Source organism: Diabrotica virgifera, chromosome 4 (assembly GCF_917563875.1).
Source record: "Diabrotica virgifera virgifera chromosome 4, PGI_DIABVI_V3a".
NCBI lineage: Eukaryota > Metazoa > Arthropoda > Insecta > Coleoptera > Chrysomelidae > Diabrotica > Diabrotica virgifera.
In genome coordinates this window covers 108,065,824-108,079,710 of record NC_065446.1, presented here as the reverse complement: position 1 = coordinate 108,079,710, position 13,887 = coordinate 108,065,824, and the positions used below count along the sequence as shown (strand labels likewise).

Here is a 13,887-nt window from a genome sequence, read left to right as displayed (position 1 = left end):
TGGCTCGGCCAAGGCCATCAAATTCACTCAAAAAAAAAATTGTTTCTACGGCAAAAATTGAGTGAATTGTAAATGAGTATATTCGAAAAACATTGATTTTTTCGATATAAAACTAACACTATCGATAGCGAATAAATCGAAAACTATTAATTTTATCAAAAAAATGTATAGAATATTTTTTGCTCTGAATGAATGTTTTCATCAACTTTTGTGGTCAAAATATAATAAAACATTTCCACCCCCGAGATGGGGTGGCAACCACCCCCATGGTAAAAGCGCCTTTCGGAATTATATATATTTTGATCCTTGGACTATCCACTACTTATTCTCAAATTTTCAAGCAAATCGATCAATTCTGTAAAAATTACGAGGTGAAAAGCTTCCGTTCCTGGACTAAAAATGGAGGAAAATATAAGTGGCCACCCGGTATAGTGTCATACCCTGGGCATTGATATAGTTATCAAAGTGTTCAACTTTGTAAATTATTGCAAACGACGCCACGGTAGAGGTAGAGCTTTAGTCAATTAATCAATATATTTTTATCACAATCCTAAAAAATACGCCTTTTACCCTTTTATCTAAAGCCCCAACATACATTTATACTTACTGAGGTAAACATAACGTAACATGGATCATCAATTTTGATCGATTTCTGGTTATTTTGAATGAATGAGATATTTTCAGCATTGGCCATATTTAAAATATCGCTGTAGGTATGTGTACCCCTAAAACATATTTTATGGACTATTGTTTAGAATTTCTAAATATTTTACCCCATATAATAGCATACATTTAGATGGAAGTGAGAGCGAAAGTGTTGAAGAATATATTATATAGGGTGTCCCGAAAAGATTGGTCATAAATTATACCACACATTCTGGGATCAAAAATAGTTTGATTGAACCTAACTTACCTTAGTACAAATGTGCTCATAAAAAAAGTTACAGCCCTTTGAAGTTACAAACTTAAAATCGATTTTTTTCAATATATCGAAAACTATTCGAGATCTTTTATTGAGAATGGACATGCATCATTCATATGGCAGGAGCATCTTAAAACAAAATTATAGTGAATTTGTCCACCCCATAAAAATTGTATGGGGGTTTTGTTCCCTTAATCCCCCCAAACTTTTGTGTGCGTTCCAATTAATTCATTATTGTGGTACCATTAGTTAAACACAACGTTTTTAAAACGTCTTTGCCTCTTAGTATTTTTTCGATAAGCCAGTTTTTATCGAGATGCGGCTTCTTTTTTAATGAATATTTACATAAAAATTTTATGGGGGTTTTGTTCCTTTAAACCCCCCCATTTGTTTGTGTACGTTCCAATTAAACTATTATTGTGGTACCATTAGTTAAACACAGTGTTTTTAAAACTTTTTTGCCTCCTAGTCTTTTTTTGACAAGTCACCTTTTATCGAGATGTGGCTTCTTTTTCAAAATATACCTAAAAATGTAAATTATAAATAAATTTTCAGATTATTAACAGGTCTCTTTAATCGTACCATATAAAGATATGTGGTGAATTCGACAAATATTCAAAATATGTCGATAAACACAGGCTTATCGAAAAAGTACTGAGAGGCAAAAAAGTTTTAAAAACATTGTGTTTAACTAATGGTGCCACAATAATAATTTAATTGTAACGTACACAAAAGTTTGGGGGGTTTAAAAGAACAAAACCCCCATAAAATTTGTATTTAAGATGTTGCTGCCATAAGAATGCCACATGTCCATTTTCAATAAAAAATCTCTAAGAGTTTTCGATATATGAAAAAAAAATCGATTTTAATTTTGTAACTTCAAAGGGCCTTAACTTTTTTTGTGTACACTATTGTATATAGGTAAGTGAGGTTCAATCAACCTATTTTTGACCCCAGAATCTGTGGTATAATTTATGACCAATCTTTTCGGGACACCCTGTATAATACTATTTTCATATAGTATTATTATACCTAGGAGCCTAGGACCAATGATCAAACTAAGCAAACAGAATGCAAATGCAGATATAACTATGTATAAGAATCTGATTGTCTTAGGCAGCACTAGAAAGACTTCGTGCTGTGTTCAAAAACAAAAAGATACCAATAAATCTAACGAAAATGATATGCAAGAGTTATATTCTACCAGTTATGACCTATCTATGGAATGGAGACCGTGACACTTACAGAGTGATCAGCCAATATATCGCACCTCGCACCTCCGCTCAAATAGTGTAACAACCATAAAAAGAACATAAAAACTGTTTTATCGCACTAACAGTTTAACAAAACTACAAACTATTATCTCAAAAAATGTTACGTTTATAGTTCAATTATTTGTCGTTAGATGACACTAAACTTTAGTGTCATTATATGATTAACCAAAATAAACGGTGCACCGAACATAAACAGTGTCACATATCGACTTGTCCAAAGCATTTCCCCATCTAAGATGTGTATAAAGCGCCGTTTGTCGAGTTAAAACAGTATATGTGATTACTTTATTCAAAACAATCTGCGTATGTGCTCAAGAAAAGTGACACATATATCATTTTTTGATCTTTCTTTTGAAGTATTTTGTGTTTAGTGCTGTAACATGTATTTAAAGTTACTTCATTAAGGGTATAAGTCTGTTAACAAGATAATAATAATGATATTATAAAATATTCTGTACTGCAAGAGCCACTTTTGATAAATAATATTTCGTAGATTTTTAGTTATTTTATCTGTATAGTGTCACAACTCAAAAAAGATTTTTGTTAATATTTTTAGCAGAACTATTACACTATCTTGTAGAGCTTAAAAACCTTTGTAACTGACTAAGATCGTTGATTGAGGTATTGAGTGCAATAACACCTCAATATCTCAATCAACGCTAAGATACTAATTTTAATGGTATTTGAATTATTAAACCCGGTAAAGATCTAGCACAAATTTTAAAGGTCGTTTTCTCGATATGTTGTTTTTAACGAAAACTTTTCGTTTATAAATTCGCAAACTCTGTGTGTTATTGCGTCGTCGCTCCTGCAATACTTAGAGTAGATTTATCAATGGATTCTTATGTAGTTTTGTCTTCTGAATCCAAATCTGAAAACGGCATTTCGATATCTCTAACCGTCTTCGAGATAATTGACCTCAAAGTCTAAAATGTGACGTCACAATCCTTTTATTTTCCGCCGACACACTAAACGTCGCGTCAGCTGAAATCGTTTATAGTAAGTAGGCTACTTTTTTCAACGAAAACTTTTCGTTTATAAATTTGTAAAAGTCTGTGTGTTATTGCGTTGCCGCTCCTGCAATACTTAGAGCAGATGTGTGGATGGATTCTTATGTAGTTTTGTCTTCTGAATCCAAATATGAAAACGGCATTTCGATATCTCTAACCATCTTCGAGACAATCGACCTCAAAATCTAAAATGTGACGTCACAATCCGGTTATTTCCTACCACGCACTAAACGTCACCTGAAATCTTTGATTAGGAAATAGGCTACTTTTTTAATCTGAATTTGTTAAGCAAAGCAAATGTTATTATTTACATTTGAGTTTGACACTTCGTGAATGTCAAACTTAATTTTAAATTATTTAGCTATTAATAAAATATAAATGACATTTTATAGTGAATTTAATTATTATATAAAATAATATGTGTAATAAATACATAAAAATACAATTTGAGTATATTTTGAAAGCAATAATACATATTATAGTATATTAATAATGAATCAGTAGAAACGATTATATTTAAATTTGGTAAATTATAACTCCACTCGACCAGCGCACGACCACACAACTCAAAACACAAGTACGCAAATACGGTTGCGTGAAGCGTGGCGCAAAGCCGTGGAATTTACGAGACTTGCTCGGTCTGTTGATCCAAGTAAAGTTCATCAGTAAAAAGTATCTTTATCATGTATATATATTTATTTTACAATATTGGAAAATTGTTATTTAAAACATGGTTTGGAATAAAAAAGTATGTTCTGATATATGAAATTACATCCTTCTAATGGAAAAAAATATTTGACGAATTTTCTCAAATTATGAATACCAACATCATTTTCATTTATAACTCTTTTATTTTTAATTTGACGAAGAAAAGTTATTCTTCATAAAAATCTCTTCTTGGTCTAAGATTTATTAATTTTATACGAGGTGTGTAAAAAATATGAATTTCGAGTAAAGTATGTTTATAGTTCACAACATTTAAATTAGAATGATATACTTGCAGATTAGATTAAAACATAATTTTTAATTCTAAACAGCTTTTCGTAATAGCAATTTTCTCTATTATGAATTTAAATACGTATATAAACAAAGTTTTCGTTATGATAATGCTCGCATTTTCAGCTTGTTTAATCTGAATTTGTTAAGCAAAGCCTAGTTTGACATTTCGTGAATGTAAAACTAAATTTTAAATTAAGTATTAATATAATACCAATGACATTTTGATAATGAATATAATTATTACATAAAATAAAAAAGATGTTCAAAAATACAATTCGAGTATATTTTGAAAGCAATAATTTATTAATTTTAAAAAGGTTTATACGAGTATACTCCCCTTTAATGGGACTACCTAATGATTTAATGATAAATAGACTGTTCCATTTGTTATGAAATGAAAATTGTTATTATAGTCGGTTCGCTAAACTCAGACACAACTGGCTGGTGATTTTAGTAGGTAATTTTTTTGTTTTTTTTGGCAATTTTGCCGAAATTGGCAAAATTACTAATTATTTAGTAATTATTAACTATTTAGTAATAATTTTTTTTGTCGAATTGGCAAAATTACTGACTAAAATCACTAGTCAGTTGTGTCTGAGTTTAGCGAACCGAATATATGAAATGTTGTTTGGAATAAAAATTATGGTCTTATATGTGCAATTACATCCTTCTAATGGAAAAAATATTTGAAGATTTTTCTCAAATTATGGATACCAACAACATTGTCATTTATAACTGTTTTATTTTTAATTTGACGAAGAAAAGTTATTCTTCATAAAAAGCTCTTCATGGTCTAAGATTTATGATGCAACCATCATGTATCAAATTTTATTAATTTTAGACGAGGTATATATAAAAAATATGAATCAAGAGTAAAGTACGCCTTTATAATTCACAACATTTAAATTAGAATGATATAATTGCACATTAAAACATAATTTTTAATTCTGAACAACTTTTCATAATAGCAAATTTTCGATATTATGAATTAAAATACGTACAGTCGGGAAAATGAAAGAATACCCATGAACGAACATATAAAACACGCTGTATTTTCCTGTCACCGTGTCACAAAGAAAATTGCCCAGCGCAAGTACATGTAATAATAATTATTACATGTACTTGCGCTGGCCAATTTTTTGTATGACACGTTGACAGGAAAATACAGCGTGTTTTATATGTTCGTTCATGGGTATTCTTTCATTTTTCCTACTGTAAATAAACAAATTTTTCGTTTTGATAATGCTCGCATTTTCAGCTGGTTTTGACTAATGGCACTCTTTGAGCGGAGGTGCGATATTGAGAGCGACACAGGGGGCGATCTAACGAGGTATGTTTATTATGTAGAACGAGGAAAGGTATATGTATATCTGAGGGAAATAAGGACGTGCGAAGCAGGATGAAGGTGGAAGATGTACTTGTAAGAATTGCACAAATGAAATGGAACTGGGTAGGACACGTGCCACGGCAAAACATCGACAGGTGGACGAGCAACATTGTACTTTTTGGTGATCACGCGAGCACAGTCGTAGGAGAGGAAAAACACAAGAAACACATAAAACCCACAAAACGATGGCTAGACGACATCAAAGCAAAAGAGGGAGAAACTGGACAAAACAGTACAAACAGAAAATAGTAAAGAACTCAATATGAGGCCTTTGTTCAGGAGTGGATGCAAACGAGTTGAAGAATAAGAAGATAGTAGCGTTTTTGCCTTGATTGTAGAGATAATTGAAATAGGTGAAATAAATGTTAACAAAAAAAACATAACATATTTCCAAGTAGGTGATTAAGAGTAGGTACATGTATATTTTATTCCTAACCAAACCTTCAGAAGGAAAAGGAAGATATGTATTTAAAAATAGAAAAATAAAGAAAAAGGTTAAAGTAAAGATATACTGTGAGGACTGGTAGAATGCACTGATTGAAATCTTTCCTTTTTAAATACATTGCGATATTTGTTTTAAACAGGTCCCTCATTCTTTGGAAGGCAACCCAGCCTAAACTTATTTTTCTGAGCAGTTGACGTGTTTGGTTATCTTGTGTTAATCTTATTTAAAAACACATTTTCCACAACTTCTACTGACGATTCCTCGATTTCTAATATCTCATTGGGGACGAGATTCGGAAGAGTGATTACCAGAGTTACACTGGGGCTTAAAGCCTGGGTTTCCTCGAAAGCGGCACCGACAAACAGCGACCGTAGCACTGCGATGAATTACGTCAGATTACGGTGAAAAATTCAAGGTTCATCACTGCTGCAATGGAATGTGCACACTCAGCAAGCGGTGGCTTAAGCGCTGGTTTCCTCGAAAGCGGTGCCGACTAACTGCGACCGTAACACTGCGATGAATGACGTCATAAAAAACTGTACCATGCAAAATAATAGCGGTGGTTTCCAAGGATGCGTTGGAAGCCACCGCTTGCTGAGTTTGCACATTCCATTGCCGCAGTGAAGAACCTTGAATTTTTCACCGTAATCTGACGTAATTCATCGCAGTGCTACGGTCACAGTTTGTCGGTGCCGCTTTCGAGGAAACCAGCGCTTTAGCCTTGGTTTCGATCCGTATACTCCAGCTCCAACAAGATGAGTAAAGTAGAGTAGAGTAGATAAACTCGTGTATTTCGGCAGTAATATTAATGAGGCATGCGATATAACCGTAGAAATTAAAACCTAATAGAATGCTTGGAAACCTTAAGATGTTGGGATACCGACGACTACTAAGAATAAGCTGGGGCGACAGAATTGAAAATGAAGAGGTCCTTAGACGGATGAACCAAACAACACAACTGGTCAATATAATAAAGAGACGCAAGCTGGAATACTTTGGTCAGATTATGAGACACTGTGAAAAATTTGAACTTTTACATCTGATAATTCAGGGAAAGATCCTAGATAAATGTGATCCTAGTAAAAAAAAACATCATTTCTGCATAGTCTAAGACAATGGTACGGAAATCGATTACATTATTATTTAGAGTACAATAAAGTTACCAAAGCGATTACGATTACCAACATGATATCCAACGATAGGTAACGGTCATGGAACAAGAAGACGGCGAAGATAGTTTAGAAATAACTGATGTATAAATCAGTAGGGGAGACCGGGGCTAGTTGTCACAGTTTTTTGGTTCTGGCTCTGTAACTCAGATACATTTTATTTTTTTAAACCAAACTTTCTCCAAACGATGAGTTGGTATGTAGGCGACTCATTCATATTTGTTTATAATTCTAGGTACCAGCAGTTAAAATGGTAAGCTGGTTTAACCTTCGACATGATACAGTACCTGGAACAAATTGTCACAGTATTACAAAAATAAAGTAATCAAGAATCCGCAGACGTTCGGATACAATTAGCATCTCTTTGCAAAGACAATGACGTCGACTTTGTAAAGTAACAAGACACTTACTCAACACACACACACACACTACACATGACACTAGGTATATAACTGCAAAAATTCACCGTACCTACCATGCCAATGGCCATTAGCTGTCGAGGCATTAGCTAAATAAAAAAAAAGTAAGCAAGAAATAAAACGTTTTTATTCAAAGAAGAACCCACAAACTTAGAAATAACTACATATCGTCCTCAGAGTCACAATTATGGCACACATAAAATTGATTTCCATTGGTGAAGTCTGTTTGTGTCCATTGTTTGCATGCTGTACATTGGATCTAACTTTCAATAGAAGCACTATAAGCTTAAGAAGTAAGAATAATTTCTTACTTGAATATGTGTCAAACCAAAGTATATATCATCAGAAGCTTTTTTCAAATATTTTTCTAATTCGATTTCTTCCCTCTCACAGAACACGAGTCGAGATTTTTTGTATCTCATTTGGACAGCTCTATTGGTCTTTGGCATTCTTTTGATAAATCATGCTAAACTCCGATAATGTATACCAAAATCTCGTGCAGCTTTCCTAATAGATATTATATATTCCTCATTTCTTACAGCTTCTGCTGCTCTCAAGAAAACGTGGTGGAGGTGGAGTAACTCGATGGGTCTTTCGCTTGTATGTTCTAACCCTCTGAAAGTAATTAGGTACCAAAAGCAATAAAAATTGTTTATTACATTATACTTCTGTAAAATATTAAGTTTTACCGAGCCGCTAACAAAAGCAGAGTCTGAGCAATAATTAAATTATGTTATTTGTAACACGGATTATAGTCTCAGAACGGCAACACTCTAACAATCATTTTAATCCTGTAGGTATTGAATCGCTTTTTCACAAATACTTATACTTTTGACAAATCCACAAATGATTTACCCTGTATTCTGCACCAATCTAACTTGATTTAATAGGGCTTTTCATTCACAGTCATTTGTTCCGAGCTCCTGTCATATGTCGTATAATACGTATATATTAATATTATACACAGATTATACAACACATGGCAGAAGCTCGAAACAAATGACAATCGATGAAAAGCCCTATACGTTCTAAAATAATTTCAACAGATTTAAGTGCTGCCGGTCAAGTTGTCACAGTGACATCTTGCCCCGTATAATTTGTGACAATTAGCCCCACATAAGCTTCCGTAACTAAAAGTCAAATAAAAAAATATTCAAATGAATAAATATATTAAAATATGCCTATATTGTAGTCTACAAGATTGACAGTATCCTTTAAAATATATTGTTCTTACCTTGGTTTCACAAATTCACTCACAGAACGAGATGATTGAATGTTAAAAATTTTACACGAGAAGCGCCAAAACACATTTACACAAATAAGAGAAATAATAACTGGCCGATGTCTGAAATATTTTGTGTGGAATTGGTGATGAATAAGACCTTTCAAATGTAGATGACACAGCGTGTTAACTTCCCAAATAAGGTAAAAATCGGTATTGTGACAACTTACCACTGTGACAACTAGCCCCGGTCTCCCCTATAATGAATTTAGAGCCTCATTCATACCGGTCATAAGCATAATTACGATTATGCATAATTAAGATCACGTAATTTAACAGTTACTTACCTAAGTTTATTTTCCTCCAGTAATACAACACTTCTCAAAGTAGGGACAGTAGGGCTATTCAATTTTCCTGGATCACTATTGGGCAATTCTGGACAAGCCAAATTGATTATATCATAAAATTGTTGTTTTCCAAAACTTATAGGACATATTAAAACATTTACACCTACTTTATTTATAGCATATTCTAGTTCTTTCTTCTGATAATAAGGATTTATTGAAACCTAAAAAACAAAATTTTTAAAGCGAAGTTTTTATATTGGTGTTGTATAAGTTTTTCTCTATAGTAAATTGCTGAGGCCAAGAATCTTTTTTCCATTTTACATAAATACTGTTATGACAGTTCCGTAGATTGATCCTACATAGAAAAAGTCCCTCGGCGTGAAAGAAGTAGTCACGTACGAGAATGTTCTGGATGTCATGGAATAACCCAGAAATGTCTGGTGAGGTCCAGAACGGCAGAAATCTGTATAAACATATGTGTTTAACATTTTACAGTTCATTCTGTTGTAATTCAGATTTTGAAGCTTGCAGTTATCAGTTCGTAATTTCTGTTGAGTTCAATAAAGATCTATAGAAGTGTAACATTGGTGACAGCTGTGGGATTCAAGAGATATTAAAGAAGATTTTGAGAATAATTGTTTATGGTAAATACAAGATCCTCTAAATTAGAAAAAGAAATGGATACGTCCGGACCACCAGCATGGTTTTTGAAAATTTAAGAGGAAAAGGAGCAGCGTAGGGAGGTGTAGGAAAAACGTAGGCAAGAAGAGAAAGAAAATGAAGAAAAACGTAGGCAAGAAGTCGAAGAGATACGTAGACAAGAAGAGGAACAGAGGGAGAAGAGGCGTAGACAAGCAGAGGTACAAATTATGAATAGTTTGTCCCAAATTCACGAACATTTTCAGTTAGAGGTAAGTCGAATTACTAATAAAATAGATATATTAGAAGAAAAACAAAACTCTTTAGATAATAAAATAGAACAACAACAAAATTATTTAGACAACAAAATAGAACAACAACAAAACTACTTAGACAGTAAAATAGATCAACAAAAAAACCATTTAGAAAATAAACTAGTAGAACAACAAAACTAATTAAAAACTAATTTAACAAACAAAATAGACGAACAACAAAATTATTTAGACCATAGACTAGTACAGCAACAAGACGATTTAGAAAAAATAAAACAACAGCAAAACGATTTTAAATTTAAGTTAGAAAGACAAATAGTTGAATTAGATAGAAAGGTTAATACCCAAGCTTCTTTGCCTAATATTATTTCAGTAACTAATATCGAACCAGAACAGACCGCTTCATCAAATTACGTAGTTGAACCAGCAATTAGAACAACTAAAATTTTAAAACCACCTACTTTCGATGGCCAAACAGCATGGGAAACGTATCGTTTCTAATTTGAAGCTGTAGCCAGAGCAAATGGATGGACCGAGAAAGAAATGGCTGCTTCTTTGATAGTGTCACTTAGAGGACAAGCTGCAACTGTTTTACAATTTCTTCCTCAGGATGCAGTTAGTTATATGTCGCTCGTACAAGCTTTAGAGACAAGATATGGGCAGCAGCATCTAAAGCAGGTTTTCCAGAGTCAACTGAAAGTTAGGTATCAAAAACATAACCAAAGCCTGCAAGAGTTCGAAGCTGATATAAAAAGATTATTGCATTTAGCGTACCCTCAGGCACCTAAAGATTTTCTGGAACAAATCGGTATACAGGCATTCATATATGGATTACAGGATGTTGAAATACAATTAGTTCTGCGATTACAACACCACAAATCCCTAGATAAAGCACTAATCTCAGCCCAGGAGTACGAAGTGGCGAAAAGTATTTCCAAATATCTTCCAAAGTTAAAAGTAATAACAGTTAAAGAAAATGAGCAAGTCACTGCCGTAGATAATCAACAATTAATTTTATCCCAGATGTTAAGTATACTGCAAAATATTCAACAACAATCTCAAAATCAAAACAGAAGATGTTTTAATTGTGGAAGAACGGGACATTTGCAAAATAATTGCAGAAATAAAGTCCAGGCGATGAAAGATGAATCAAATAATGAGATCAGAAGGTCGCCTAGTTCGACATCCAGAAGCCTGTCGCAAAGTCCCACTAGAAATGATGGTAGATGGTCACTAAAAAACAGATTTTCTACAACTAACCATAGAAATGAAGAAAATACACTGGAATTCGAAGTTAGTTATTTGAAGGAACAATTAGCGATTAGTAAAAATGAAATAGAAAGATTAAGAGAACAGGTGACAATATTGCAAGAAGAGTGTAAGGTAATTCAAAATGATGCAAAAACTACACAGCCCAATCTAGAGAACAAATGTCAAAAACTTATGAAAGAGAAGAATGTGTTAAATAAACAATTATGAGAATTCCAAAATTCATCAAATGAATTACAAGTTCAAAGCCAACGCCAGCTAGCATAAAAAGAGAATGTAACCGAAGAAGTTAGTCTGCTGATGACCACAGTTGAACAGCAAGAAGATAATGACCAGACTTCTCTGGAAAACATTAAAAAGAGTCAAAAGAAAGATAACGACTTAAGAGTTATACGAGATTGGCTTAAAAATGGGGTAAGGCCTCTTTGGCAGGAAATATCTAAATACAGTCGAACTATAAAGGCGTACTGGGCTCAATGGGAATCTCTATATCTTTTGAATGGTCTGTTATATCGGAAGTGGGAAAGTCCCGATAGAGTACGTATAGTTCAACAAGTGGTACTGCCAAAATCACACATTAAAAGTGTGTTGCAAGAACTTCATAGCAGCCTGTCTGGAGGACATTTTGGAGTAAAAAGGACACTGGCCAGAGTTCAAGACAGATTTTATTGGATAAATTGTCGCCGAGATGTAGAAGATTGGTGTAAGGAATGCGATTTATGTAACGGTAGAAAAGGCCCTAGAACAGGAAGTCGTGGTAAAATGGCACAATACCTTTCCGGAGAGCCTTTTAAACGACTTGCAGTGTTGATATTCTCGGTCCACTTCCAACGACAGAGAGAGGTAACAAGTACTTAATAGTTGAAATGGATTATTTTTCAAAATGGCCTGAAATTGCACCCCTTCCTAATCAAGAAGCGACTACAGTAGCCGAAGCATTTATAATACACGTCGTATCAAGACATGGAGTTCTTTTAGAATTGCATTCTGATCAAGGACGAAATTTTTAATCAGAATTGTGGCAAGAATTAATGAAAATCTTGGGTATTAAGAAAACTCGCACTACGCCTCTCCATCCACAATGAGACGGAATGATCGAAAGACACAATAGAACTGTTTGTCAATATATTTCAATGTTTGTTGCTGATTATCAAAAAGATTGGGATACCCTAATTCCTCTCTTCTTGTTAGCCTACAGAAGTTCCGAACATGAAGCAACTGGTTATTCTCCATCGATGATGATCATCGCAAGAGAAATGAAGCTTCCTCAAGATCTTATTTTCGGAAGATTGCCTCCCTGAGAAGAAGAACCTTCATCCTTGACCTACGTTGAAAACTTAAAAGAAAGATTGGAAAAAGTCTACGAATTAGCTCGTAAAAGTTTGAAGCTCCAAAGTGATATAGCTAAGTCCAGGCTCGATATGCATGCTACTGGGACAATTTTCGAAAAAGGTGACCCAGTATGGTTATACAATCCCACACGCAAGAAAGGACTTTGTCCGAAACTTCAACGAAACTGGGAAGACCCGTACACCGTCTTGAAGAAAATAAATGATCTAGTCTACCGCATCCAGTTTTTAGCTAGAAGTAAACCCAAGGTAGTTCATATCGAGAGATTAGCCCCATATCATGGAACTGATCCACCCTGTTGGCTTCAACCAGTTCCTGATAGACCAGTTATTCGAGGCGAATAACTATAAAGGAGGGAGTAGTGTTATGAGAGTTCCGTAGATTGATCCTACATAGAAAAAGTCCCTCGAAGTGAAAGAAGAAGTAGTCACGTACGCGAATGTTCTGGAAGTCATGGAATAACCCAGAAATGTCTTGTTACGTCCAGAACGCCAAAAATCTATATAAACATATGTGTTTGACATTTTACAGTTCAGTTGTAATTCAGATTTTGAAGTTTGCAGTTATCAGTTTGTAATTTCTGTTGAGTTCAATAAAGATCTCTAGAAGAAGTGTAACAATACTTTCTTGTAACTTACCAGAAGGTATCCTCCTCTGGCACACGCCATAAATGTCGTGTACCACTCAACGATATTCGGCGCCCAAAGGCCGACCTTATCACCTTTCTTAAAACCAAGACGTCGTAATCCCGCAGCTAGTCTGTCAGCTTCGTGAAGCAATTCTTTGAATGTAATTGTTTTATCCTGGTGGCACGCTGTAACTGCTGGTGTTTGACCAAACTCGGCACTTGTGCGTTCTAGTAATCGTCCGAGAGTCAGTGGTCTTAGCGGTTCTTCTCCTACGTTGTGCACGTAACTTAGTTTATGGTAGTGCCTAATCCTAAAAATGAAACATCTGCAATTAATTGTAATTTTTACAGACAATATGTATATGTATATGTAGATTCTATCGAAGCAACCTACTAGCTTGAGGGCAGTAGATAAACGTCAAGGGTCACCTGATATTTATTATAACATTTCTAAAACGCACGTGAAGTCGAAATTATTGCGACTTTCTACTTTAAATAAATTAAACAAAGTAAATAAAAATAATATGTAAATAAT

The 13,887-nt window shown here is 33.9% G+C and overlaps 1 protein-coding gene across 1 annotated transcript in view; it reads right to left on the bottom strand.

The window, feature by feature from the left end:
* LOC126883100 (medium-chain acyl-CoA ligase ACSF2, mitochondrial-like) overlaps positions 1-13,887 on the bottom strand; it is a 131,853-nt gene that overhangs the window by 57,236 nt on the left and 60,730 nt on the right. Inside the window, exons 2-4 of the mRNA XM_050648342.1 lie at positions 13,363-13,663; positions 9,195-9,415; positions 608-725 (exon numbers count right to left, since the gene is read on the bottom strand). Coding sequence (XP_050504299.1) covers positions 608-725; positions 9,195-9,415; positions 13,363-13,663 — 640 coding nt within the window. The remainder of the gene's footprint in view (positions 1-607; positions 726-9,194; positions 9,416-13,362; positions 13,664-13,887) is intronic.